The sequence below is a fragment of the Dromiciops gliroides genome, chromosome 4 (assembly GCF_019393635.1).
Source record: "Dromiciops gliroides isolate mDroGli1 chromosome 4, mDroGli1.pri, whole genome shotgun sequence".
NCBI lineage: Eukaryota > Metazoa > Chordata > Mammalia > Microbiotheria > Microbiotheriidae > Dromiciops > Dromiciops gliroides.
Genome location: NC_057864.1, coordinates 485,701,218 through 485,729,165, shown reverse-complemented (window position 1 = coordinate 485,729,165; position 27,948 = coordinate 485,701,218). Strand labels below are relative to the sequence as shown.

Below are 27,948 nucleotides of genomic sequence, written 5' to 3'. Positions count from 1 at the left end.
TCCCTCCCTCCCTCTCCACCCCTGGGGTGCCGGGCAGAAATGTGCTAATCTTGTGCTCTTTATCCAAGCCCACTCTTGGGTGGCCCTGCCCCTGTTGTCCATCCTCTAGCCCTCACCCCTACAATGGCAGGACCCCAGGCCAAGGCCTTCCCACACTCCCAGGAAGGGAAAGCCCTTTGGTGCCATGGGAAGAACACTGGCTTCAGAGTGAGAAGACCTGAGTTCAAATTTCAGCTCAGCTGGGCTACCCTGGGCCAGCCTTCTCTTGCCTCAGTTTCTCCATGTGTAAAATGAGGAAGTTGGAACTTCTCACTCCAGCTTGACGATGACCTCCCAGGTCTGGACTGACCACCCCACAGCCCCTCCTCATCTCCACTACTGAAACCCAAAGCTCAGGGTCCCATTGAACTTTTGTTTCCAAGTCACCTAATAAATGTAATCCCAAGATAAAGATTGTCCCCCAACCCCAAAGCTACTGTCAGGCACTGCTAAGAGATGCGGGGGTGGGGGGGGGATGGAAGGGGAGCCCAGTGGGCTACAGCATTGCACAGGCAGGGGAGGGAAAGAAAAGTCTGGGACAGGATAGAGTCTAAAGGAAGCAAAGCGGGGACCCAGGGATGGGAAGAAGCAAGGGGCAGGGGCCACAGTGGGGGAAGGGCAGGAGAGGCTGGAAGAGGTCGCTACTGCTCGCAGATCACCGTCTCCACCACGAACGTGTTCTCAAAGTGCCGGATAGAGTGGCAATTCCCAGCATCCCGCTTGTTGATGCCTGCAAGAAGCACAGACACAGAGAAAGGTCAGTGAGCCACAGGAGGAGATGGCTGGGCCAATGAACCACAATGGGCCAGCGCTGCCTCAGAACCAGGAGGCCAAAGGGGACCGAGGTCCATCCCAGCCAAAGAAGCTGGAAGCCGATGGCCAGGGGGGCGGGGTGGGGACAGACATGGGCGGAGTGGGCCCTGGAACTTGGCCAATTATTCTCCCTGTCCCAAGAACTTGAAATAAGGCTAGTATGAACAAGACACTCTACTTTTCACAGCAGAGAACTGACTTAGGGAAAGGTCAAAGTATGGGGAGATCTCCCTGACCCTGGAGGGCTGGCAGCAAGTTGAGTATCTTGGCCGGCCTCGCCCCTGTGCTCCTGAGGCAGGTGGCATCCTTGGTCAGAGGAGTGCTGAAGCTAAGCCCAGGGGGCAACACAGAGGACACAAGAATCCCATGAATCTACACAACTCTGTTCCTTCTGGTTTATCCTCAGGTCCCCTGTGGGGAAGGTAGCTGAGGTGGAATGGATCGGAGCTTGACCTTGAAGCAAACCTCCCCTTCTATGGGCCTCAGTTTCCCCATCTGTAAAATGAGAGATTGGACTTCATGACCTTTAAATTCTCTTCTTAGCTCTATGAGACCAAACCCTCTCTTGGGGAAACTGAGTCCAGGCTCTTTGCCTCCTTGTGTATTAAGTTAAGATGGCTTAATGCTCCCTTGGAAGCGGGATCTTCCCCAGGGGATGGATTAAGATGGAGGAGAAAGCCTAGGCCGACCCCAGGAGGCCGGGCACAAGCTGGCGCTATCCCTTACGTCTCCTTGTCGTACGGCGCCGCAGCCTATAGGTCTCTTTGCCGCTGCACAAGCGGTAGATGAAGGAGCCCAGCTGCTGCATGTCGTTGACGTGCTCGGTGACGATCATCTCCTCCTGGATGATGTACGTCTGCGGCAGGTAGGTCCCCTTCTAAAAGAGACGGGGGGACCACACGCGAGCATCAATCGCCAAACCAGATTCCCGAATGAGCCAGAGCTCAGTTCATTTCAACAAGCGGTATTTCAGCCCCTGTTTAGGTGCCCTGCCCTCCACGTGCTTACGTTCTATCAGGGAAACTATGTGAACAGAGCCGAGTCGTCATCTCCCCAGTTCTGGACAGAACAGGGGGGAGGGGTCGAGCCACAGGGAAGGTGAGAAGAGCTTCACGTAAGAGGTGATGTTGGAACCGAGACCCAGTGGAGGCAGGAGTGCTGAGAAACAGTCCAGGGAGGGGGTGACAGCCTGAGCCAGGAGTGGGGGGCTGCAGGCACAACACTGTGCACAGGGACCAGCAAATAGGAGGCTTTTGCTGGAGTGCGGTGAGTATGAAGGGAGGTGGCGGGCCTGTAGATGTGGGGACAGGGCAGAAGAGGATGCGTCGGGGGATGGGGGACTGACATACTCAAACGAGTTATCCCTGGCAGCTGGAAGGGGGAGGGGAGGGCTCCGCACCCACCTTCACATTCACCAGCAGCTCCAAGAGGTTCCTCGGGGGCATCACAACGGTGGTATTGAGCTCGATGACGTAACACTTGTCCAAAGCAATGTCGTGGTAGGCAGTCAGGCCCTGGAATCAGGAGAGGCAGTCACGGTGAGGAGCTCTCAACCCAGCAGTCTGTCCCCCCCAAGCCCAACCCCAGCCTCTCTAGCAGCCAGGCTCTGCGAAGGTCTGGGGCATTGCCAACTCTTCCCACCTCCTTCGAGTTCACAAGTCAGTGATGATGGAAATGATAACAAGAATCCACTCCTCCAACAACATGTAGGAGCTAGGACCTACCGATGGAAAGAGTCCTGGGCCAGACCAACCCCTCTCCCCAAATGCTGACTCCCATGTGTGACCTTAGGCAAGTCACTCGACCTCCTTAGGCCTCAGTGTCCTCATCTGAGAAATGGGCCAGGCTGGGCAGCCACTCGAGTCTGTGCCAGTTCTAAGATCCCATGAACCATTCTGGTCCTCAGCTATCTCGTATGCAAAACAAAGGAGTGAGACCAGAGGATTTCTGACGTCCCTCCCAGCTCCAGAATCCTCTGACCGCCCCCCCCCAAGAGGCTCACTCTCCTGACACCCAAATCTCCAGCCCCCCCACCCAGCACTCTCTCCAACACCATAGCACCCATCTCACAGAGGCAAGTATGAGGTCACGTCTATGAGGTGCTTTGGAAAGCTTCCAGGCTGCTCCATAAATGTCAGTTCTTACCAAGGAAGCATTTAAAAATACATGAAAGGAAGTAAGAGGCACCTTAGGAGGGCAGAGACAAGAAAGGGCGATGTGGGTGCTACCATACTAAATTTAATATACTTTGGAAAGAAATGGGCCACAGAGGATGGATTCATCATTTCATACACAACCCTCTTTTCCTACTGTTTTGGGTATGGAAACATTCACATCTGTCAATTAGTTTATCATAAAAAAATGTTTTACAAATCAGGGTCCTCTCTTATCGTTTTTTGAAGTATGTATTGGTCATAGAACGTCAGAGCTCTCATTTTACAGATAAAGAAACTGAGGCCTAGAGAAGTTACTCAGGACAACAGAACCACAGATCTGTGGCTGGCAGGGCCCCCCAGTCCAGTCGTCCCATTTTCTAGACAAGCAAACCTAGACTCAAGGGAAGTTAACATAGCCACAAATGGCCACGCAGACACTAAACCCAGGCTGGTGGTCTTTTTATTATATCGCACTGCTATACAGTATTTTTCTATGGAGAGAAAGCACGACACAACAATAGATGATCTACAGACATGTGTGCTGGCCCCAGTCCAGTAGCCTGAACCATGGTGGCAAGATTCCATTGTTCCTTAAAGCTACAGAAACATTATTAACCCTTTCTGTGGCAGAGACGTGTGCCTTGATGTACCTAATAGGGATCACAACCAGTACAGAATTCTTCTCCTGAGAGGCCCCCTTCCAGTGAGGAGCCTCTGAGAATTAGAGGAGCTGAGCCTTGAATGACAGCCAGACTGGCCACAAAGGAGTCCCCTTTCTCTCCATGAACATCTCTGCCTCCCAGGCAAAGCCAGCCCCACCAAGTCCATACCCGCTGGAAGTCATGGATGATGTCGGCCGGGTCGCCACCCCCAAACTGGGGCACGGGGATGTTGATGTGCTCATAATCCTCCTTGATGTAAATCTCCACATTCTCCTGAAGCTCCAGACGACTGTGGAAGGGGGACGTGAGGGAGTCCTCATAGAGGACCCCACAGCGGAACACGTTCTCCCGAGGCCGGTGCGAGATCTTGGGCGAGAGCAGGAGGATAAAAATGGAATCAGGGCCAGAGATGGTCTCGTGCCCCCAGCGCCTTAGAAAACCACGTGCTGACTGACTGGCCACCGTTTCTGTTTTATAGATGTAAGGAGAGGCTCATGGTGGATCAGGCACTTACCCAAGTCCACGCAGGCAATAAGTGGAAGAGAACACAGATGCTGACATTAAATTAAGAGCTCTTCCACTATAAGGTCCCCAGTGCTGAGGAAATTAAAGAAAATTCCCCCTCCTCCCATGCCTGGGGAATTGTCCCTTCCCAGTCGTTGTCCTTTGGGCTGCAGGCACCCATCTTCACAAGGTGCTCTTGTGGGGCATTCCCACCTCTCTCCCTCCCTCCCCTGGGTCTGTGTGCAGAGAGAGAAGGGAAAAGCCATTGGTGGGAGCTGAAGTCTCCAAAGGGGAAGCTTGATGGGGAAGAATTATCTGAGTCATGCCTGACTCATGGGAAATGGGAAATGGGAAATGAAGAAGAGGCAGCCAAGCTCGGGACCCCTGCCCCAACGTGACCTAATGGGGCTTGATCTCAGTCTGGACAAGGGGAAGGGGGAGAACAGGAGAACAAACACTCTAAGTCAGGAAGCAGCTGGACTGGAGAAAACTCCCACTGAGCAGCAGGGAGAGCTGCTATCAGTCCATCCGGAAGGCAATGCCTTAGGCAAACACATGGGAGATAGGAGATAGGATGGTCTGCAGAGGAAACCTCGAGCAGGCCAGCTAGACCAGAGCGAAGTCTGTGAAGGGGAGTTATTAGGAAGGGATGTGTGGGACCCAGACTGGGGGAGGGTTCTGGGGCTGGGGTGAGGATTGCACATTTTATCCTGGAGGCAATAGGGACGCTGAAAACGTCTGCATAGAGCGCTGACCTGCTCAGAGATCTGTGCTTGAAGAATGTCCATTTGTAGCTGGGGGGGGGGGGGGAATGAGCCCACTCACCTGAGGTATCAAGTAGTGCCTGTACATGTAGACGGAGGCGAAGAGGAGGCCCAGGAGCAGGATGATGCCCGTGGTCAGAGTGAACATGCTGCTGACCAAGTTTCTTCGGGCTGCGGTGGCACCCGGGGGAAGCCCATCCTCCTGGAAAAAATGAGAAGAGTCAGTTTCTGGACACCAGCCTCCAAGGGGTTGTTGGATCAGAAATCCAAAGCATTTGGAGTCAGGGGGCCTGGGTTCAAATCCTGACTCTGAGGCTCTTGACACTGACCTGGGTGACTTTAGGCTAAGTAGAGCTCTCAGCTTTCTCATCTGTATAATGGTCGTCGTCATCATCATTATCATGGCCCCTGCTTCACAGGATCAAATTATACAATACTGTATATTAATACAAACCTTAAAGTACCATATGGGCAGCTAGGTGGCGCCACAGTGAACAGAGAGGTGGCCCTGGAGTCAGGAAAACTCATCTTGCTGAGTTCAAATCCAGCTTCAGACCCTTACTTGGGGTGTGACCCTGGACAAGTCACTTCACCCCAACTGCCTTAAACATCCTAGATCATCTGATAACATATCTCACCACAAGACCCAGATGGCTCTGGAGGAGAGAGTGAGGCTGGTGACTACACAGCCCTCCCTGACTTCAAGCCAATTCACTGCAAGTCAGGACATCTGTCACGGTCCTCTTGAGAATGAAGGACAAAGAACAACAACACTGAATCACCGTCATCAACCTCCCTCATTTCATGGATCCATTTAGAGGAAGGTCACTAGTTGAGTGCCCCAGGGATCTCTTCTGGTCCAGGGGCTGCTCAATATCTTGGTCAATTACTCTGATTAAAGCGAATGTGCGGAGGACAAAGCTAGGAGGGGAAAATTCAACATCTGGAAAGCAAGAGTTTGAAAAAATGTAAACCAAAGAGAGTGCCCACTGAGTGGGCACTGGCATCCAGAGATCCTAGATCACACTTGCCAGTGTAGGGCAGAACTTGAACCCAGGTTTTCCCGTCTCCTCTCCTATTAGCCTGCACATGAGCTGCTACCTGCACCACTGAAGAAAGTTCCTTCAGTGAGGCAGCCCCTGGGATCTTTTACCAAGAAGGAAACTGAGGGAAGAGAGGGAGTCACTTGACTAAGATCGCCCCGGCAGAGATGGCCTGGCCCAGCCCCTTCCTTCTGCCAGAGATGGAGATGAGTTGACTTTCCAAGGCCACACAGTGACAGGCAGAATTCTCCTCCCCACAGCCGCACCGCAAAGATCCTCCAACTGGAGAGTAAGCTGCCTGTGGGCAGGGTCCCTTCCTTCCCTGCCCCCGCACTGGGCACTGGGCTTTCTGCTGGAACCTGATGCATCTCTGACCCAGACCCAAGAGCCGAGGAGAGGCAGCTCCCCAGCTCCAAGACCCTGGGCTCTCTGGGATATTTCAGTGAGTGAGAGACAGGGCCATAGCCCAAGGACACCCGTGCTTCCTGGCTGTGGGCCACTGCCTGGGGCCTCTGGCAGCTGCTGCATCCTGGGCTCCCATCCCCAAGGCAACGGCCTCAGAGGAACCGTTCTGCCTTCCCCCTCTTCTCCTCCCCTCCCCAGAGAGGGAAGCCGGGGAGGGCAGCAGGCGAGGCAAGGAGCCCCTGGCCGCCGAACACGGTCACGCCAGGTGCTGCTTGGGACTGGGAAGGAGCCATAACTCACCAACACTTTCAATTGAAGGGATCAGTTCCATGATCTCAACGTCCCCTGCCCCCTCCGGCTCTGACAACGGCCCTGTGTGCCAATCACAAACCCTACCTGGGTCCCGGGGGCCAACCTCAGAGCCGAGGCTGTTAATGACTTTGGGGACCAAGGCAGGAAAGGTCACTGCAGGGCAGGCTCTCAAGGAGGGCAGCCCGCCCCCCCAGCTGAATGTGACTTGTCTCAAAGCACTGGCAGCGGACGAGAGACCCAACAGACAGAGGTCTGGTGAGGTCTAACAGCTCAGGACAGAGGGACACAGGGACAAACCCCATGGCCCATCTCCTGGCTCCCACCCAGGCCCGCTTTCCTGAAAACAGCCACAGAGCGAGCAAAGGCCTGGGCCTGTCCTCCCCCTCCGCCTCCCTCCCCTCCCGCTCTGGTGTGGCTCTGCAGCTGAAGGCAGAGGAGAGGGAGGCAGCCAAGGGGATGCTGACCTAGAGAGCGAGGGGCCAAGTCAGAGAAATCAATCGGGCAGCCATGGCAACCGTCCAAGCACCGGGTGAGCAGGGCTTGCACCAAGGTGGCAGCCAGGTCAGAGGAGAGAAGGGGAGAGGTTTGAAAGCCGTAAAGGGGAAAGGATTCTCAGCCTCGTTCAAACGAATCCTAGAATTCGGACTCCAATAATCCAAACCAGCCGCTGGCCTGCATTCACCCCAGTAAGAGGTTTAAGAGGCTTTGCAGATGTGTGTGTATACATAGGCACACACCCCCCCCCAAACATACACATGAACACATATGCACACCATGCGCACACACCCCAAACATACACATGAACACATGCACACCATGCGTGCACACACCCCAAACTTACACATGAACACATATGCACACCATGCACATGCACACACACCAAACATACACATGAACACATATGCACACCATGCACACACACCAAACATACACATGAACACATATGCACACCATGCGCGCACGCGCGCACACACACACACACACACAGAGTCAGAAATTGAGGCTCCATGGGCAGCCTTTAACATTCCCACAAAGCCGGATCCCTGAATCCCAGAAATGTGAGAGGAATATGGGAAAGTCCTCAGGCACCATCTAGCCCCAACCCCCCACAGAGGAGCAGAGCTCTAGAGTTCAAAAAACACCTTAAGGGCGGCTAGGTGGCACAGTGGATAGAGCACTGGCCCTGGAGTCAGGAGTACCTGAGTTCAAATCTGGCCTCAGACACTTACACTTACTAGCTGTGTGACCCTGGGCAAGTCACTTAACCCCAATTGCCTCACTAAAAAAAAAAACCACACAAACACCTTAAAAGGCATTTAGTCCAATCCTCCCATTTTCTTTCTTTCTTTTTTTTTTGGGGGGGGGGCAGGGCAATGAGGGTTAAGTGACTTGCCCAGGGTCACGCAGCTGGTAAGTCCTCCTGAATCCAGGGCTGGTGCTCTATCCACTGTGCCACCCAGCTGCCCCAATCCTCCCATTTTCCATATGAGGAAACTGAGGCCCACAAAGGGTAATGGCTTATCACCCAAAGTCAGAGGCAGGGCAAGGATCTGGTGCTCTACACTGTCTCAAGAGCTACCTGGAGACCTCCAGTGAGGGGGAGGAGGAGGAAGAGGAGCCCACCCCTTCTGGGACAGCTCTCAGGGCCAGTTTTCCTGGCATGGAGCCTCTGTGTGCTTCTGGATCCTCCCCAAGGGCTCCTGGTCCTACCCTCTCCCAGTGCTCTCTGGGACCAAGATGAAGGAGGCTGATCCCTCTCAACAAGGCAGGTCTTTGAATCCTGGGACACAGGGACCGCAAATCTCCCCCAGGCTAAATAGGCCTCAACTCCTCCAGGGAGAAAGGCCTGCGGCCTTTGCCAATTTGGTGGCTGTTCTCTGGACAACCCTGAAGTACAAGACAGTACCCAATGCCTGATGTTCAGTAGGGTCTGACCGGGGTGGCACAGAAAGCCCTTGCTTCTGGAAGCTGTGCATCTCATTGGGTAATTCTGGGGCCTCAGTCTGGGCCTCATCGCAAAATAAGGGATCTGGACCAGTGACTGCCCACGTAGAATCCACAATCCCAGCAGCACATTTCCAACTCTTGACTTAGAGCTGATTAAGGGACAACCCCTCCCCCCACAACAGGAATGGCACAGCATGGGCTCAAACAAGCCTTGCTGCCCAGGAGGTGGGAGTGGCCAGGTGCTCAGAATGCGTCAGCAATCCCTCAGCACCCAGGGCTCCGCACTGGGAGCTTCCAGAGCTTCGAAAAGACAAATGGTCCCTCGCCCACGATTCCTTGGGATGCTAAATCAGCATGAGCTACTTGAGAGTGATAGGATGGGAAGTGGGAGAAACATTCATGGGGGAGCTACTGAGTGTTGGGCCCTGGGCTTCCAAAGAGAATCATCCCCCCCAGAAGCTGCCACTCTCCCAGAGGAAACTGGAACCCAGATCCCAGGTATAGCAGCTAGGTGACACTTACTAGCTGTGTGACCCTGGGCAAGTCACTTCACTCTGTTTGCCTCAGTTTCTTCATCTGGAGAAGGAAATGACAAGCCCCTCCAGGATCTTTACCAAGAAAATTCCAAATGCGGTCACAAAGTTGGACACAACTGGGGCAGCTAGGTGGCGCAGTGGATAGAGCACCGGCCCTGGATTCCGGAGGACCTGAGTTCAAATCTGGTCTCAGATACTTAACACTTACTAGCTGTGTGACCCTGGGCAAGTCACTTAACCCCAACTGCCTCACCAAAAAAAAAAAAGTTAGACACAACTGAAATGATTGAACAACATTTTTTTAAAAAACCAACAACATTCTTAGCCAATTAAGTCCCTTAGGGACACACATTGTTTCATTATTGTCTTTGTCTCTCTAATGCTCAACACAAGCAGGCATTTAAAATGCATACTGAGTAGCTCAAAATAAGCGTGCTGCATTGTCTCTCTAAGTAAATTCCAGGGTGGCTTTGAAATGATCATTTACCCAGAATCAATAAAGAGTGAGTTATGTTGCAGAAGCCAAGAATAAGTATGGCCCCATACCTCCCCCGACTCACTGCATATATTTTCAGATTGTTTCCATGGGGGGGGGGGATTTTGCTCATTTTTCTCTCTATTCCTTTTTCTTTAAAAAAAAAACAAAACTTCATCATAAGCCACAAGTCTAGAAAGCAGGAGAGGATAGCTGGGGGAGGAAATGAAACAATATAAAAACCATAAGGTTTCAATCAGAATTTTTATTTTTAAAAGATTAAATTAAGGATACTTAAGACAAATAAGGCCCTATTCTTATGTTATTCTTTCAGGGACTTAGCTAGGAGCAATGGGGGGAACAGGGATAGAGGCTGATTTGGGACTGATGCAAAGCAAACCTTAGGTCAGAAGGGATTAACAAAGAAGAATGAGCCTTCTTGAGAAACAGTGAATTCCCCCCTTGGCTTCAGGTGGCTCTTCCATCTCCTTCACCCTCAACATGCCTTCATTAAGAACCATCCACACCCTGTTGCAGCATCTCCTCCCCCTCCTCTCCCTGGAGCTCCTTCCCTCTCACTTCTTGGACTGCTGCCATGGGCCTCCTAACAGATCTCCGAGCAGGGGCTGGAAATGTCATTAAGGGATTCTGTCAAGAGACAGGTCGCCTTAGTGATGACTGAGCTCCTCTCCGACTCTGAGGTTCCTTGGCTCTGTAACTGTCTACAGCCAGTCCAGCTGCAGCTCAGATACAGGGCTGGGAGGAGCCCCTGTGCTAAACCCCCCCCCCCCAGCCTGGATGCTGAGAGATAGTTAGCTGCTGTAAGACACAACAGGGACCAGTAACTGCAAGGAGTGCAGGCAAGCCTGTCTCCAACACCCGTTAAAGAAGCCTCTAAACCTCACTGGCAAGAAAGGTTCCGGAAAATTATCCGTTACCCATACAAAGCGGAAAGGTTCAGAGCAATTGTTAAGATGCTGGTAAGCATTTTCTGGGCTCCAATTTGAGAAACAGAAAAATACTGCATCTAGTTGCCAAGGCAACCTGTCTCCCTGTGCAGAGTGCCTCGACTTCACCTTTGTGCTGATTGTATGAGCAACAGCACAGCTGAAACTTCTCCACTCAGGCCCAGAGTGAAATTACTCAAATGAAATGATTTAGCAATGCTGGGGCCCAGGAGGTCAGACGACCGGCATGCTGAATCACCCCATTAACTCTCAGGAGCCCCATGGCCCGGGGAGAGCACATCACCTGCTAGAGTCAGCAGCTCCGCAACAGTATTCAAATTAACTCTAGGCTAATTAAGCTGTAATTGGTTGCTATACAACAGGAGGCACGCCAAGGCAACCAACCTTCCCAATAGCCATCGAGCCTTTGGGGGACTGGGGAGCAGAGGGGTGATTACACCACTTTCAGCACCACAGCCAAGGCCAGACAGCATTAAAAAAGGGCAGGGTGGGCAGGAGGATCAGGAGTTCCCCCAATATAATTACAGCTCAATGTCTACTGAAGCAAACGCAGAAGGATCAGATTCACCTCCATCCTCCATAAGACTAGATCCCACAAGGCTCCTTCTCCCTTTCACCCTCCACCTGGCAAGGGAGGGCTCCTCCAGTTCATTTCCAATAATGAGCCACACTCATCCATCAAAGTACCTGACCAGAGGGAACGTGACCAGACAGCAACTCTTGTGGGAGGAAAACCTCCCAGGGAGTGTTAGTGAATGGCAAGCTCAAGAAAAATCCAAAGGGTGGCCTGGTAGCAGAAAGCAAAGGCTAGCCAAGGCTGCCTTAGGAGAAGCCGGGGGGAGGGGCAAGGGAAGAGTGGGAAGAGAACCAAGTCTGATGGTATCAGGGCTGAGTTCAAGATCCGGCTCTGACACTTCCTAGATGTGGGATCGTCCTAGGCAAGGCTCTTCACGACGGTTTCCTCGTTTGTGACATCAGGATCATAAGAGGTATACCATCACAGCTCCCTCACAGGGCTGGTGGGAGCCAAGGGGACCAGTGCTCTATAAACTACAAAGAGCCAGCGAATGGTTATCCACATGAATTACGGCTTTGTGCTTTTATTGATTTCACAGGGTCATGGGGGAGATGGGACTTTAGAAGCCATTGAGTCCAGTCCTCTGATTTTAGTGAAGAGATAACCAAGGCATAGAGAGGTAGATAAAAAAAATACTCTTCAGAGATATTTTGGGGCAGCTAGGTGGCGCAGTGGATAGAGCACCGGCCCAGGAGTCAGGAGTACCTGAGTTCAAATCTGGCCTCAGACACTTGACACTTATTAGCTGTGTGACCCTGGGCAAGTCACTTAACCCTCATTGCCCTGCAAACAAAACAAAACAAAACCACAGAAAGTGTCTGAAACAGAATCTGAACCCAGGTCTTTCAGAATCTTAAATCCAGTGTACTATCCATCATTTGTTTCATTTCCTCTCCCTGCTCCCTCCACCCAACCAAGCAAGCCATCCCCTTTGACAAAAAATAATAATAGAGAAAGGGGGAAAGCAGCTCAAAATGGATCTACACAACTGAGTGTACCAGTATATGCCCCATTCCACACTGATGGGGTGAGGAGGGAAGCTCAGCAAAGAAGGGAGGGAAGGGGTGGTGGTGGTGGCCACAACCTTCACGATCATCCCCATTACTTCTATCCCTAGTCTGACCACATCTGAAGCAGCCGAGTGTCCTACATGGCTAAGAAGGAAGACCTCAGTTGGCCGGAGCCCCATCTCTCATTCAGACTGGCTCTATAACCCTAAACCCTAGGCAAGTCACCTCACCTCTCAATGCTGCAGGCAACTCCCAGACTTATAAATGGCTTTCCTATATGTACCAACATAAAGAGTCCATCAACCGATGAAATCACAGGGTTAGACCCCATGAGAGGGCAAGTAGCAGAGATGAGGGGAGGGAGGGGCCACACAAGTGTCAGTTAGGGGACTTGGTGACTTAGGGAAGTACAGAACTGCCTTCTCACTTTTGGAGGGCTGCCAGTGGAAGAGAAATTAAACATTCTGCTTGGCCCAAGAGAAAAGAACTGGATTAAAAGACCAATTTCCCATTCAAAATACAGGCAAGTTTGCTAACCATGGGCAGTCCCCAAAAGGAGGCTGGAGGACTGCTGACTAAGGACTCAGTCGAGGGGCTTCCTCCTTGTGGATGGGTTGGGCGGCCTGGTCAATTGCTCCGCATTCTAACCAAGTTAGTTAAGCTAGATGGCCTCTGTGCTATTGCCTCTTATGCCTAATGTCTGAGTGACCTTGAACAAATCAGATCCACCTGAGCCTCAGTTTCCTTATCTGTAAAATGAATGTTTTCAGTTGTGTTCAACTCTTCCTGTGGCAGGTAATTAATGATAACTAAGGAAAGAATCTGAGCTATGTGATCTATCAGTAAAACCAGCATGATAAATGGGCCAAGAGATTCCCTAGTCAGTCCGAAGACCTTGAATACAGAGTGAGACAGGTTTTTATGTATTAAAAACAATCAAATAAGACCAATTAATTAAAAGCAAACAGGATCCAAACCAGGATCCAAAATCAGGCAATCTGATTTCTAACTAGACTTTACAAGTTGAGAAGGGGAGAGCTAACAGGTACAAGTCTTGGAAATCAGAAAAGGAGGTGCCCCACCCCACCCCACTCCAATAAGTGTCTGGACTCAATCAAAGGAACAAGGGAACAGTAACTGACTGACTGGTACAGGGCCAGTTTTCAGATAAGACATATGGGATGCTTGAGATGTACAACTGTGAGAAAACTCATTGCATCAATCTGTGATGAGCACAACCTGCATCCTTAGCTAAGGGTCTCTAAGTAGCAGGCAGGGTAGGGGTGGTCCAGCTTCCCAGCCACACAGGGTTAGGTTCAAACAATGCAATAAGGTTTTCTCACAAGACAGAAATTGGACCAGAACCATAACTGAACAGAAAGGGAACTGAGCTAGTTCCAGAATTGAGTCACAAGATGGAGTCACTGTGGGTTACTCAATTCCCACATGAAGGGGCATGCAGGCAGGGAGCAAGAATTTATTAAGCACCTACTATGTGCCAGGTGCTATGTGTGCTAAGCACTGGGAATACAAATAAAAGCAAAGACAGATGGTGCCCTCCCCTCAGGGAGCTTGCATTCTAAAGGAGGAGGATGTCAGCACACAAAAGGAAGCAGAAAGTTGGGGAGGGGAAGATGTCCACATGGGGATGTGGTGTTGGAAGTCCAGAAGACGAGTACAGCTGGGAAAGGAATGGAGGTGGGCCAGCCTGGGGAGGCCCTGGGAGGAACCGACCAATGGGAGAAGGGGACTGGAGAAGCATAGGGATATTCTAGGATGGGGGAAGCCCCAGGGTGAGACAATGGCTGAGGTACCATGTGGAAGTCCAGAAAGTCAGAAGCACCTCAGGGAGGGGGTTGGACCAAAAGGCCTCTGAGGTGCTGTCCAGCTCTAGACCAAGATCACTAAGCAGCACACAAATATGGAGAGAAGCCAGAGGTACTTCTTGCCGCCAATGTGACACTGTCACCGTTACTTCGAGATGTTCAGACTTTTACAGAAACCACCAAGATTTCCAGAACCTGATCCCCCTTCCCGGCTCCATTTCCATCTCCAACAATCTCCAGGGTTTCCATTTCACATCCACAGGGAATGCCAGGCTGCAGCCCTCTATGACCAAGCAGAGGGACATTAGGAGCTCCTTGGCTGAAATATTCCTGACCCTGTGGCCCCCTGGGATGGAACCTCTTCTCACTGGATGTCACCGGCCCAAACTCAAAGCCTTGGTAGGGTGTCCCAGAGCTGGAAACCCAATCTCTTCCAGCTTATAATGCAGAATGAGCTTCTTGATTGTGGTTCAAGAGAAGAGGCAGAAAGCCACCAAAATAGCAGAGGGCTCAGAAGACCGGATGGTCTGCAGCGTTGTTGGCTGTTAGACTGTAAGATCCTTGGGAGAAAGGGTTGGTTTGACTCATTAAGTAGTTTATGAACTTCAAAAAGTCACTTCTCTCTCTGGGCCTAAGTTTCCAAGCTTGGACAAGTGGATCGAACATCTCCAGCTTCATCTAACTATGAGTGAGTGGTAGATACAGTCTCTTTATCAGTAAGTCACTGATGGCCATGCTCTAATGACACTACTGCCCAATATCCTTCCCACTTTTGGAAATCTTCCCCTCCAACACTGAGAATTTACCCCAGAATACCTTTAAAATGGGGTTCCCAGGGGCGGCTAGGTGGCGCAGTGGATAGAGTACCGGCCCTGGATTCAGGAGGACCTGAGTTCAAATCCAGTCTCAGATACTTGACACTTACTAGCTGTGTGACCTTGGGCAAGTCATTTAACCCCCAATTCCCCCCCCCCCATATATTATTTTCATTCCAGTCTTTACTTTTGTCCATTTCCCATTTGCTGGTGTGGACAGCTTGGGTTGGAGCCACTGCAAGTACCAGATCCTTCGACTTTAACCTTGCGTCTAATGTGGTTTACATTTTGGCCCTTGCTCTCTCTCAGAGACGCTGAAATAGCTTCTACATTTGGGACTAGTCGTTGCCACGGTCAGGAGGATCTTGTTGAGTTCCTCACAGAATCTTCCTCTCCCTTCACCCTCTAAAATGAATGTTAGCACAACGTGATCTCTCTGCTTACACCCTTTGTGGGCACTCCACGGAAAGATGGTTAGTCGTACTGTGACATCATGCTCCTCCCTGCTTTCGTGCACACTATGAAATCCACACCAATTCCTCCATTCATCTCAACAAAGAGACCCTCCTTCCAACTGGCATCCCCAGCTTCATTACACGAGGCAGTGGCAGTGGAGACAACTTTGTTCTCACAGGAGGATGGCCAGAGATGGATGACTTTAAGGCCTCACCACGGAGAAGAGGGGACACACAGGCCCTACCAGATAGGGAATGGAGACTCTAGTGATAAAGCACATTCTTCGCGGGTAGATCAGACAGAACAGAAGTTCCTTAAAGGCAGGGACTTTTATTTCCTGTCTTTGTATCCTTCAAGTCTAGCACATTGCCCTGCATACAGGAGATGCATAATAAATTCTTGTTGCAGGTTGAATGATCAATCAGACCCATCAACAGAAGGCCGCCACGAGGCAAAGCTTTCTCAGACCCATCAAAGAAGAGAAAGCCATAAAATAACCTTTAGTCCTGAGTGGTCCCCTCCAGTCCACTCACACAGCCATCACCACAGAGCAGATCCTCATCCATTAACTCTTACCTAGACCACTGCCATTGCCTCCTGACACCTAGGCTTCCCCTGGTGATTGCTTCTCCTCAGGGAGCCAGGATTTCAGGAAAACCCAGTCACTATGCTTCCCTTTCTCCTCCCTCCTCTCCTCCAAGACCTCACCCACCAACCATCCCCTCCCCTCTCCAGTTCCAGAACTAAACTCTGTCACTGCCCCTGGATAGGGCATGCCAATCTACTGTCCTATGGTCCCACTCACCTTCCTCGTGGCTTTCTGGACCCAAATGTTCCCCTAGGACACCAGGAGCCAAAATATCTCCCCCATTAAAAGGCAAGCTCCAGGAGGCAAAGACTGTCCCCTCGTATCTGTATCCCCAAGGCCTAGCACTGTGCTTCGTGCTTATTTATTCACTCACTTACTTCATTCCCTCATGGTTTGCCCTCCCATTCAGAAAGCTTCCTATTACTTCTAGAATAAAGACACAAACTCTTCTGGTCCCTGAGGCCCTCTCCAATGTGCCTCCCACTCATCTATCCAGACTTAACTCCCATGACTGTCCTTTTCTATGCTACAGCTAAATGGGCCTCCTTTCTGTTTCCTGAGGGCAACTAGGGGATACCAAACCAGGAGTCAGGAAGACCTAGGTTCAAATCTGGCCTTGGACATGTCCTAGCTGTGTGACCCTGGGCAAGTCACTTTACCTCTGCCCACCTGTTTCCTCCTCTGTAAATAGGGGATAATAATAGCACCTACCTCCCAGGATTCTTGTGAGGACTAAATGAGATATTAATTGGAAAATACTTGGCACATAGTAAGCACTACATAAATGTTATCCATCATTATTATTTCCTGCCACAACCTCATCCTCATGCCAAGAATTTTCTGCCTCTTGGGGTCACTGCTACATTTCTAGTGTACCCCCAAATACACTCTTGGGGGGCAGGGAGGTTTTATCCGTATCCACACATCTAGCGCGGTGACTCGGCACTCACTATCAATAAGTATCCAATCATCACTTACTAAATACCTACTGTGTACTGGCAACCGTGCAAGGCACAAGGGATACAACCCCCCCCCCAAAAAAGAGAAGCCAGCCCTGCCTTCAATGAGCTTCTTTTTCATAGTAGGTGATTAATAAAAGCTACTGAACTGAATTTTACTTCTAAAGAGCAAGTGACAGAAAAGGGTCCAGAGAATGAATGGATGGATGGATGGATAGATGGATGAATGAATGAATGAATGAATGAATGAATGAATGAATGAATGAACAGGCATTTATTAAGTGCTACATTCTGAACACAGAAATAAAAAAGAGAGAATGCATGTTAGAAACAAAGAAAGGCTCTGTAAGTGTGAGGCTGAATGAAGATCCCTAAAAGATCACGGGGAGGAGGGGTGCATGTACAGGACCCCTCCTCCCTTCAAACCAACTCCTTACAGGGCCATACAGAGGCAGGACCCTGAGCAGGGCCAAGCCTGGAGCTGGGCCAACAACTCAGGATTCTGGGTCACTCCCACTTCAGAGTCCTCGGCTCTCCAGGGACACAGGCCTCTATTGTCCAGTCTACAAGGAGGGGACTGTAGAGATGGTCCAGCTCTGTAAAGGGCCTGAAATGGGGCGCTTGGAAGAGATGAGCCAAGCTCGGACATCCTGCAGCCCTCGGGGTTTGAAAGACAAAGAAAGGGTGACATTGGCTGCAGGGAGCCGGGAACCAGCAAGGCCGGATCTGAGAGCTCGCCTCAGTGCTGGGGAAGGGGGATAAAGAAGGGAGGGGGGAGGAGAGGGAGGCAAGGGCGGGGGGGGGGGGGGTGGGGGGGATGGGATGGGTTAACATGACAAGGCATTGCTGGGTTTGCCAGAAATGCTGATGGGTCTCTAAGGAGGCCTCCGAAATATTAGAAGAAGAAAAAGATTATAGGCAGCTCAAGGTAGGAAAAATGTCTGCTCCATGAACTACCCCGCCCCTCCCCCCCAAACCTGCAAAGGTCTTCTCCTTCAGGTCCTCCAAACAAACAGGCGATGGAAGTGCAAGGGACACAGCAGCAGGAAGAAAGAGGTCCCTGTCACCATCTGTTCCTCTCACACACAAAATGAGTCTGTGTCTGCGTGAATCTCCCTCTCTGTCTGTCTCTCTCTCTATCTCTGTCTGTCTCTTTCACACGCACACATAAAACACATGCATAGACACGTGTATATCTGTAAGTCTCTCTTTCTCTGTCTTTCTTTCTGTCTCTATCTCACACACACACGCACATACAATCATATCCCTACACTCATGTATATCTGTGTGAGTCTCTCTTGAAGCCCCCAGGGGAGGGAGGAGAAGAATCCCGATTTATGACCTCACTCCCTCCAGCAGGGACGGCTATTCTACCCTTGTTATCCTGAGGAGGGGAAGGGCACAGTCAAGGTAGAGAGAGGGAGAGGAGCCTGAAGCTTCAGATCCCAGCCAAGATCAATCGGACTCACGCTTGGCAGGTGCCTAGACTGTGCCAGGATACTTCCTGGCTGCCGCGTGCGTGCCAAGCCTGGGAGGCACCTTGGCTCCAAACCCAGGAGCTTGTCTTACTGATTCCACCACTGAGGCACCGAGCCAAGAGCCAAGTTGGAGACCAGAGAGCATAAAAACATCACTTCCATGAAGTCTCTCGAGCAAAAACGAGGCCCTTTTCAAAAAGCTAATCTTAGAAAAGGTTTAGAAATGATTGGCTGGAAACTCATGAAGCCAGAGGCTCTTGGAACAGAGGTTGGGGGGGGGGGAGGGCGCCTGACAGACCCCGAACAAGCGAATCCACCCATAAGCATTTGTTAAGCGCCTGTGACAGACAAGGGGGCTGAGGACACAAAGAAAGGCACCATCAGCCCAGGATGCCTGAGTGCCCTCAGGGGTTGTCGGGAGGTGAAGGTTGTAGAGGCCTGGATTGGCACAGGGGCTGATTTTTCTTCTTTGTGTCTCCAGGGCCAGCCCAATGCCTAGAGCATAATGGGTGAAATAGGTGGTTGTTGATGCAGGTGGAAGCCAAGTGACCAAAGAGTTAATGGCACCTGGGGCTCAAAGCTACAGATGAAGGGAAAGTGCTGCATCCGGCTCCCAACGAGTCATGGAATATGGAAGTGCCAAGTTGGCAAGGACGCTCTCAGGGATCAAGCCCACCTGGGATCTCAAGGAGAATGCTGTCCACAAATCTCCCCAGACAAAGGGTCACTGAGCCTTCCCCCAAAGACCTCCATCAAGGCAGAGTCCACCCCCTTCCAGCTGAATCCCCCCAACCCCACCTTCCTTCTTCCCATCCCCCCTCCCCACCTCACCTCCTTCCCAACCCATCCCCCTCCCAGCATTTGGGATCATGCCTGTGTATGATGTGCCCCCAGCCGGGCCCCACCCACCCTGCCCCCACCCACCCAGGACAGGGTCGGCAGAGACCAGGTTAAAAGGGAAGCAGTTAACTCAGATTTCAGAAGAAAGAGGCCCGGCCAGGGACGGTGATCACAGAGGGGTGTCCCTAATCAACAGCGGGAACCATCTTTGGCATCGGAAAACGGGGAGAAAATTGCAGGGCTTACAAAATGACTGTATTTAAGGCGTTTCTTTCTCCTGGCCCACCATCACCCCCACCCCCACCTCCAGACACAGACACAGACACACACACGAGAGAGAGCCGCGGAAGGAAGGTTATGGGCAAAGAAAAAAAATTGAGGGGGGGTGAGAACAGGGCAGGGGAGGGGGGCGGTTGGGGGGTTAGTGTGGAAGGTGAAGCTAGAGTTGGACCTCAGAGGAGGGACAAGATGTGGCGGGATGGGCAGAAGCAGACAAAAATCAAACATGGTCCTTCCTCACACTGCTCACTGAGGCATCTGTCCTTGGAGGGACAACCAGGGATCCCCCAGGAGCAAAAGGAAAAGGGCCGCAGAGAAGGCCAGACACAGGAGATCCCTCCGCTTGGAGCAGCCCACATGTGCCAAGGCCAGGGTGGACTCTCCTTCCCCCTCTTGCTGTGGGGCCTCCCATTCAAGCCGACCTCCCTCACCCTCCACTCAAAGCATTACTGTACCCCCTGAACAAGTGCTGAAATCCACACAGCACTTTCTGATGCAGAAAACCAGGCCCGTGACTCGCCCAAGGTCACAAAGATAACAAGTGACGAATGGTCCTTGGCCTCCAGGTATAGCCAGGCACCCGAGAGCCTTTGCACCCACAACCAAGATTTTCCCACTGTGGTCCGCTGATCCCCGCACCCATAGAGAACGCGATCCCTGGCCACAAGCCCATGGAGAGGGAAGTGTTCTGTGTGGGAATGAGCACACTATTCAGGAAGGACTTCAAAGAGGGGGGAGCTGGAAGACACAGGGGTCAAAATAAGGCAGAAAGACTGTGAGGGGCCTTGAATGCCGAGCGGAGGCAGTGGTGACAGAGCAGTCTTGGAGTACTCACCCTGGCAGTCCCCTCAGGGCCCCTCTGGCTTCCTCACCCTGGAGCATCCCTGTGGCCCCTTCTCCCATTGCTGAGGTCCTCCTGGACTCTCACCTCCGCTGAGGAAGGGCTCGGTCTGCTTTCCTCATCAGGGCTGCTTCTGAATCTCTGAATTCAGAAGGCCCAGGACTGACCAGTTGGTTCTGCCTCCTCCCTGTATGTGTGTCTCCCTTTTATGTGTAGTCTTTCCTCCTTAGAATGTAAGCCTCCTGAGGACAGGGGTGGCCTTTCTGCTGCCTTTTGTAACCCCAGCACTCAGCACAAAGCCAGAGTCTGTCCACTCGATACAAGGGACTCCTGAGCCTTCAATTAGCGGCTGCCTCTATCCTAAAGCCCAAGAGCCCTTTCCCCGATACACAGGCCCCCACTAGTCAGCTGCGTCCTCACCACTTCCCAGCACACCCACCAGGTACTTTGGACGCCCTCCCCTTTCCCCCTTCCTCATAGCCATGGGGGCCGGGTGCTGGGAGAGTTCAGACAGAGAGCTGGAAGTAAAGGCAAAAACTCAATGCAGATGACTGGAGACAGGGCCCAGCAGTGCTGAGCAAGGCCAATCTGCTGACAGGCCAGATCAGGCAGGAAACAATTGAAGTGGCCCTTGACCGCTCCAGAGCCCCACAGTCCCTTTGTGCAAAGGGCTACAGGCTAATTTGCTTAGGTGACAAAGAAATGAGGCAGACAGCCTGGGCCGAGGTCCAGCAGATCAGTGGTAGGTCAGCAGTGCTGCGTTTGACAGAGCCAGGCAAGAAAAAAAGGTAAGCCACGGCAGCTCAGGTGAGCTCAGGAGAACAGGAGATTGCTGAGACAGGAGCAGGAGACCCTCACAGCCCAGGCACAGGAAGCCTCTAACACCGGGACCTTGGATGTGACAGCTATCTATGGAAAAGATGCTCTGGGAGATGAGGCTTCCAGACAACCCTGATCCAGGAGCCTGGAGTCCTCCCAGGAGGGCCAAGAGTGCTCCACCCAAACCTGGCTTTGGATCCCAACATCACCACTTAGTACCAGGAGACAAATCTCTTCCTCTCTGGGCCAGAAAGGCCCTTGGCTTCCCCTCTCACTTCCTGGGGCCCAGGACCAGTGACTCTCAGCCTGGGCACTAAAACTGAGGACAGGAACCCTCCGCAATGCCCAGTACCCAGGGAAAGGCCAAGCTCTCCAAACTTCTGGGAGGTTGGGTTGGACCAAATGTCACTTGCAATTACAACTGAATTCCAATCAACCAGCATTTATTAAGAGCTGTGCAGGGCTCTTAAACAGGGGGGATTGTTCCCAAAACACAATTCTGCCGCACAGGGATGACAGCTGTGGAAGGAGACCCGCCGCCAACAGGGAACAGCGCAGGGGGGGCGCCCCTGCCCCTATTGTCGGGTGGCATCTACATGGGCAAGTGGCTGGCTTAGGTTGGCCAGAAGACTTCCCTCCCCCCCCCAACACCAATGGGGAAAGGCACTGGGGGTGGGGTCGGTGGTCTGCACCACTGAAACCAGGATGTTCTCTGAGCTGCCCAAGAAGGGATGAGGGCCTGGGAACTTAACTTAAGCACAGTTGGGGAGGGCTCCAGCTTCCTTCTCTGGGTCTTACAAGGCTCCTTGAGGCAGGGGTTATACCAGGCGAACAGGTTTTCACTGACTCAGCACCTGCCTGGTTCCAGACACATGGGTGATAAGGTAACAGTATCTGCCCTCCAGGGTGAGGGGGAAATGACAAAAGATAAAAGTCCCAGCCCTCTCCCACCAAGGGCTTCCATTCCCCAGGCTCTGGGCTGGGTCTAGGAAAAGTAATGAAGCACTAAGTAGCCCATGGGTTCAGGGGCACATTCAAGAAAAGACTGAATACCTGTCCTCAGGGGGCTTCTGATTGGTTCAAGACTGGCTAATGGGAAAACAAAGCAGGCTCTACGTGAAGAGTCCCAGGGCCCCCAGCCTCAGATAGGACTAGTCATTTAAGGGAGGAAGACTCATACAAGCCCACACAGGCATCTAATCCGGGCTGCTTCCATGCAGAGGAAGGGTGGGCCGACCTCCCCATCCCACCTTTGACACTCACCCACTGTGCGGCCAATACAGGGAGCTGGGCCTCAGTTCACTTAACAGGTGAACACTCTAATTCCTGCTGTAGTGCAAAGAAATATTTCACCTCTCCCTGCATTCCATTGTTAAATGGAAAACCCTTTTTCCAGGCAGAATCAGCCATAATGGATGCTTTTCAACCAACTTTTGATTTTCTATTCCTGTGTTTTTGCCTCATTAATCAAGGCGAAAGCCCAAACAAAGGATTTTCCGCTTAAGACCATCTCCGATGTCTGTGCCTCCCGTCCTTACCTCAGCCTCCTTCATCTCTAGCTGGCTCCAAAGGTCATGGCCAGATTCCACCTCTAGCATGAAGCCTTTCCTAATTGCCCCCAGCTACTAGTGCTTCCTGCCTTCTCCGTTCCATCCTCCCCTCCAAAAAATTACCTTTTTAAAAAAATATACTTATATGTGAACTGGGGACAGCTGGGTTACACAGTTGATAGAACATCAGACCTGGAGTCAGGAAGACCCGAGTTCAAATCTAGCCTCAGATACTTACTAGCTGTGTGACACTAGGCAAGCCACTTTATCCTGTTTGCCTCAGTTTCCCCATCTGTAAAATAAGCTGGAGAAGAAAATGGCAAGCCACTCTAGTATCTCAGCCAAGAAAATCATAAATGGGGTCACAGGGAATCATACACAACTAAAAACAAAAACCACTCAACAGCAACATACGCGAAACAAGTTGTCAGAGGAGACAACTCCCTGAGGGCAGAGACTGTCTCATTTCTGTATCTGAATTCCTTGATCTTAGTGCTGGTCTAGGGTTACAGCAAATGAATGTTTGCTGATCGTATGGTAGGTAAAATGAGAATAATGGCTATAGTGTTTCTTGGCAGAGATACTGGGGCAGTTGGCCATTTCCTTCTCTAGGTCATTTGACAGGTGAGGAAACTGAGGCAAACAGGATTCAGTGACTTGCCCAGGGTCACCCTGCTAGTGTCTGAGGCTGGATTTGAACTCAGGGAGATGAGTGTTCCTGACTTCAGGCCCTGAACTCTGTGCACTCTGGCGCCACCTCCAAAGAATTGTGAAACAAGTGAAATATCTTAAATAAATCTCTTTGCAGACCTCATGGCACTGCATAAATGTCAGTTGTTATTGGGCAAGCCAAGAGGCAGCCTGGTGTACCAGATAAGAGGGAATCTATCCAGGAGGAAAGGCCTGGGTTCAAATCCTGTGAGGATCCTGCACACCTATACTAACTGTGTGATCCTGAAGAAATCAGTCAGATCGGATCATCTCTAAGCTCCAGGTCTCAGTCACTTAAGCTCTCATGGCCTCAGTGTGCTCATCTGTAAAATCAGGGGCTTAGACTAGATCCATGGCAGATCCATAACCTTGTGTTACCTCTGGGTATCATGGTCCCTGAAAGGGGTTGCTCCAGGTCACAGCTGAGCAAGGAGTGACCCAGCACCGATGAAATCCCTGACTGTGGCCCTCACGGAGAAGGCTGAGGGGAGAATCACCATTTGGGGACCCCGGGTTAAGATGCTCTGGGCAGGGGGCGGCTAGGTGGCGCAGTGGATAAAGCACCGGCCCTAGATTCAGGAGTACCTGAGTTCAAATCCGGCCTCAGACACTTGACACTTACTAGCTGTGTGACCCTGGGCAAGTCACTTAACCTCCATTGCCCCGGAAAAAAAAAAAAAAAAGACGCTCTGGGCCCCATGACCTCTAAGGCCCCTCTAGCTCTGGATTCTTTCTTTGTCTTTTCTCTCTCTGCCCCTTGCAACTGACCCCAGGCACTCAGGGGACTGATGAATGACCCGATGGGTAGCCCCCTCCCCCCTTCTCTCCATCCCCCACAACCCCCATTCATTGGATGTTTCTCCTAGAGACTGAAGGCTGCTCTCCCTGCTCTCTCTGTGTGTGGGAGGCTCCCACCCACACCCCCAGCCTGTCCTCCCCTCAGAGGCCCATGAGGCCAGGCCTCAGCTGTGCTCACTCTGCCCTGGCCCCCACCCCCACCCCCAACCTGGTTAGGCCAGAAGGAGCCCTCCTTCTGTGAATTATGTGTTTCAATGGCTCCTTAGGAGAATCTGAGCTGTGACCCACCAATGGCAGTGCAGACACCATGGGGATGGGCATAGGCATAGAGTTGAAGGGGTGGAAGGGTGGAGAGAAATGACCAAATTTGAGAAAACCACACCAGGCCTCCCCCCTCCTCAATGACACACACAGGTGGTGCTTCCTATTCACCTAGGGAACAGCATGCCCCCTCCTCTCAACCCTAAGCCCACCTCCTCCAGTCTGCCTCCCTCCATTATTCCAGCATTTATCAAGCGGAGAACACAACTCAGTTCCATGTCAAACACCATTAATGCTGGCTCCAGAGGACTAACCTGACAGCAGGGACCTCCTTCCCTGTCCCAACCACCTCCTGTTATTCCCTTTCATAAACTCAATGGCCCATCTGCTGTTGCCCAAACGCAGTCCTCCAACTCCCAGCCCTACATTTTTGCCCATATACTCCAGCCATGGAAATCACTCCCTCCTCACCTCTTGGAACAACCACAGTAACAGGAGCTCACATTTCTAGAGGGCTCGGAGCTTTGCAAAGCACTTTCCATAGATGATCTCATTTGATCCTCACAACAACCCCATAAGGCAGCTGCTTATTGTCCTCATGTAACAGATGAGAAAATGCATGTGAAAGAGAAAGGCTTGGCGGGGTAAATGTCTGAGGCAGGATTCGAACTCAGATCATCTTCCTGACTCCCAGTCCAGCATCCCCAGCAAGAATCCCTACCTCAGGGGGCAGCTGGGGGTGAAGTGGATAAAGCACTGGCCCTGGATTCAGGAGGACCTGAGTTCAAATCCAGCCTCGGACACTTGACACTTACTAGCTGTGTGACCCTGGGCAAGTCACTTAACCCCCATTGCCCTGCAAAAAAAAAAAAAAGAATCCCTACCTTAGAAGTTCAAGGTTTAGTTCATGGCCCCCCCTCCTCTGCTCAGTAAGAAATCCTTCTGGATTCTTAGTGCTGGTCATACAGTTACATATCTGAAGAATTTGGAGGACCTGGATTCAAATCCTGGCCACTGATGCCTGTGTGAAGTTGAGTCAATCACTTAACCTGTCTGGGACTCAGTTTTCCCAACTGTAAAATGAGGGGGTTGGATTGGATGACCTCAAAGGCCCCTCCCCCCTCTAAATCTATGATTCTATGGCCCTGATCTCTCCCTTCTTAAATGATCTTCTTTATCTGTTGATAGGTCCTATCATCGATGCTCACAGTAGAACAGAGGTCCCTGAAGAGTAGGAACTTCTTGTCTCTATCCCGCAGAGCAGCACAGCCCCTAGCACACAGTAGGTACTTAACAGCAAATGCTGGATTGGATAGACTGAGAGACAGATGGCCTGAAAATTAACATAAGGAAGGGGAGGAAACCAGGGTGGAAATGGCTCCTTTCCATTTGCCAGAGAGCATTCGCCACTTAATCTCCCCAGAAAGGAGCTTAATGGAGTCTCCAGTGAGCCTACCTTTATTGGGGGTGAGAACAGCAATCTGTCTGGGAAGTGCCCAAGGGTCCCCAGTGGGACACAAACACCCCCCCCAAACACACACACACACACACACACAAGGTAGTGGAGCCCAGAAAGGCTGCTTGGACACATTGTAAACAGGTCCAAAGCAGGGTTTGTGTAAATTAGGAAACAAGAGATCCCTGGGACATCGGGGAAGAGAATCAGGGTCTTCCTGGAGACCCCACACATTGGAGGTTCCCTCAGGGAGCACAGCCCTGACCTTTCCTCAAAGAGCTGAACCCGACCTAGGAAGCTTGCAGGGCCACAGACCTCAGGATTCAGTTCAGGTGTGTCTGAACATCAACAAGCCACTGCGAATGTGGAGTTGGATACATTAACAAATGAGTGATCAGCCACGTTCAGAGCAAAAATGATGTGGGTAAATATCAGAATTCAAGTGCTGGAGCTGTCTACAGAGACCCTGGGCAATCCCTGCCCCTCCCAGACCCTGAGAGTGAGCCCTTTGGAGACCTTTCCATGTCTATTACCCAGGGAAGGGGAGGGGAGGAGGGATGAGCTAACTGGTCCCACCACCAGGGCACAGCAGGACAGCTGGTGTGCCTGGCACCAAGGAGAAGCCCAGTGCCTGCCTGCTGAACTGAATTCAAGGTTTGCCAGTTATTACTGAGCAAGTCCAGAAGCAGTCGGTGGAATGGTGAATGGCAACAATGGGCTTTGGGGGGAAGGGATGGGGGGGGACATCTGTGGAGAAAGTCCTTGGGTACACAAGGAGCCGAAGACTGGAAGCCCACGTGGGTCTTGGCAGTTTCACCCAGAAGCCTCCTTCCTCCCGGAGCCATCCCTTCAGGCTGAAGATAGAGGAGGAAAGGGATGGAGAGATACAACCAGCCACTGGAGAGGGAGTCACTGTAAGGTTTTCTCTGCACCGTTGGAGGCAACAGCGAAGAAAAAATGACACACACCCCTCACCTCCTAAAATTTTGACTAGAATAGCGCCCACGTCCAGAAAAAAAAGAGCCACAGGAGGGAGGGGGCCTAATTTCGGGGGGGGTGGCAGTAATGGAAGAACGTGCAGGATCAGTTTGTACACATCTTATTCTGTTCAGGCAGCGCCCCCCTTTCCATCTCACCAGCACCGACGAACTTCAGATCAGTCCGCCTTACATAAGCCTCCCCCCCACCCAGTCTCCTCTTCTCCCCTCTCCCCGCTCTGCTCCTCCCTTCCCTTGTTCCACTCAAGAGATGGCTCCCACTCACCCCCACGACTGAGCAGGGGAAAACACCACCTCCCCCCCGCCCCGATCCAGGAAAGAAAGCAGACGGTGGCGGTGCCCTCACCCCGCCCCCCGCCCCCCACCCCTCCATCGTTCCATCGTCTCCCCCTCCGAGCCAGGCTGCGGAGGGGGAAGGGGCTTTTCACAGAGCCCTCCTTCGCAGCTCCTCTCAGTTCTGTCTCTCTAACTTAGGGGCACTCAAGGTGTGTGGGGGAGCGGGAGGGGGGGGGCTTATTTCCTAGGGGCCTGTCCCAGCGAAAGCTCTACTTACCTTCCCTCCACCCCACCCCCCCAACTCAGGTTGGGCTGGAGGTGGGAGATTTTCTCCAGGCCCTTCCCCCACCAGCTCCCTCTAGCCCAGGCTGCCCAGGCTGCCCAGGCGGGAGGGATCTCAAAGCCCCCCATTCCAGACTGCGCTGAAGCGGGGTGCTTTAAAAAGAGCCCCCCCCATCTGGCCGGCCTCGGGCTCCCCTGGGGTGGGGGCGCATCTTTCTTACTCCGCCTCCCCCCCCCCAAACCCCCTGCCTCCCCCGGCCCCAGCTCACCAGGGTCTGCGGCAGGAGGATTTCCGAATTGGCCCCATCGCCGGTCGCCTCTTTGTCGGGCTTGAGCCCGGCCACGGGCGGTTGGAAGCTGATCTTCACCATGGCCCCAGCGCCGCAAACACAGTCACGGTCACGGTCGCGGTGACGGTCACGGACGCCCCGAAGTGCAGCCTCCCAAGCCCAGCCCCGCCGCTTCGGCTCTGGCCCGAGCTCACCACACCGGAAGTTTGGGGG

The 27,948-nt window shown here is 52.1% G+C and overlaps 1 protein-coding gene across 1 annotated transcript; it reads right to left on the bottom strand.

Annotated features, from left to right (window-relative positions):
- ITM2C (integral membrane protein 2C) lies at positions 1-27,948 on the bottom strand. Its single transcript, XM_044002805.1, has 6 exons — positions 27,715-27,948; positions 5,000-5,140; positions 3,839-4,036; positions 2,256-2,366; positions 1,579-1,729; positions 1-769 (listed from the first exon to the last, which is right to left on the bottom strand). Exons 1-6 carry the CDS (start codon positions 27,814-27,816, stop codon positions 681-683), a joined length of 792 nt encoding a protein of 263 aa, XP_043858740.1. The 5' UTR covers positions 27,817-27,948; the 3' UTR covers positions 1-680.

Bases quoted from the DNA above. Each gene is read 5' to 3' on its own strand.
- ITM2C (XM_044002805.1), bottom strand. From the start codon at position 27,816: ATGGTGAAGATCAGCTTCCAACCGCCCGTGGCCGGGCTCAAGCCCGAC. The intron at 2,367-3,838 runs GTATGGACTTGG...TCCTGATTCCAG, and splicing joins TCATCCATGACTTCCAGCGG to GGCCTGACTGCCTACCACGA. The intron at 770-1,578 runs GTAAGGGATAGC...TGCTTCTTGCAG, and splicing joins GCGCCGTACGACAAGGAGAC to GCATCAACAAGCGGGATGCT.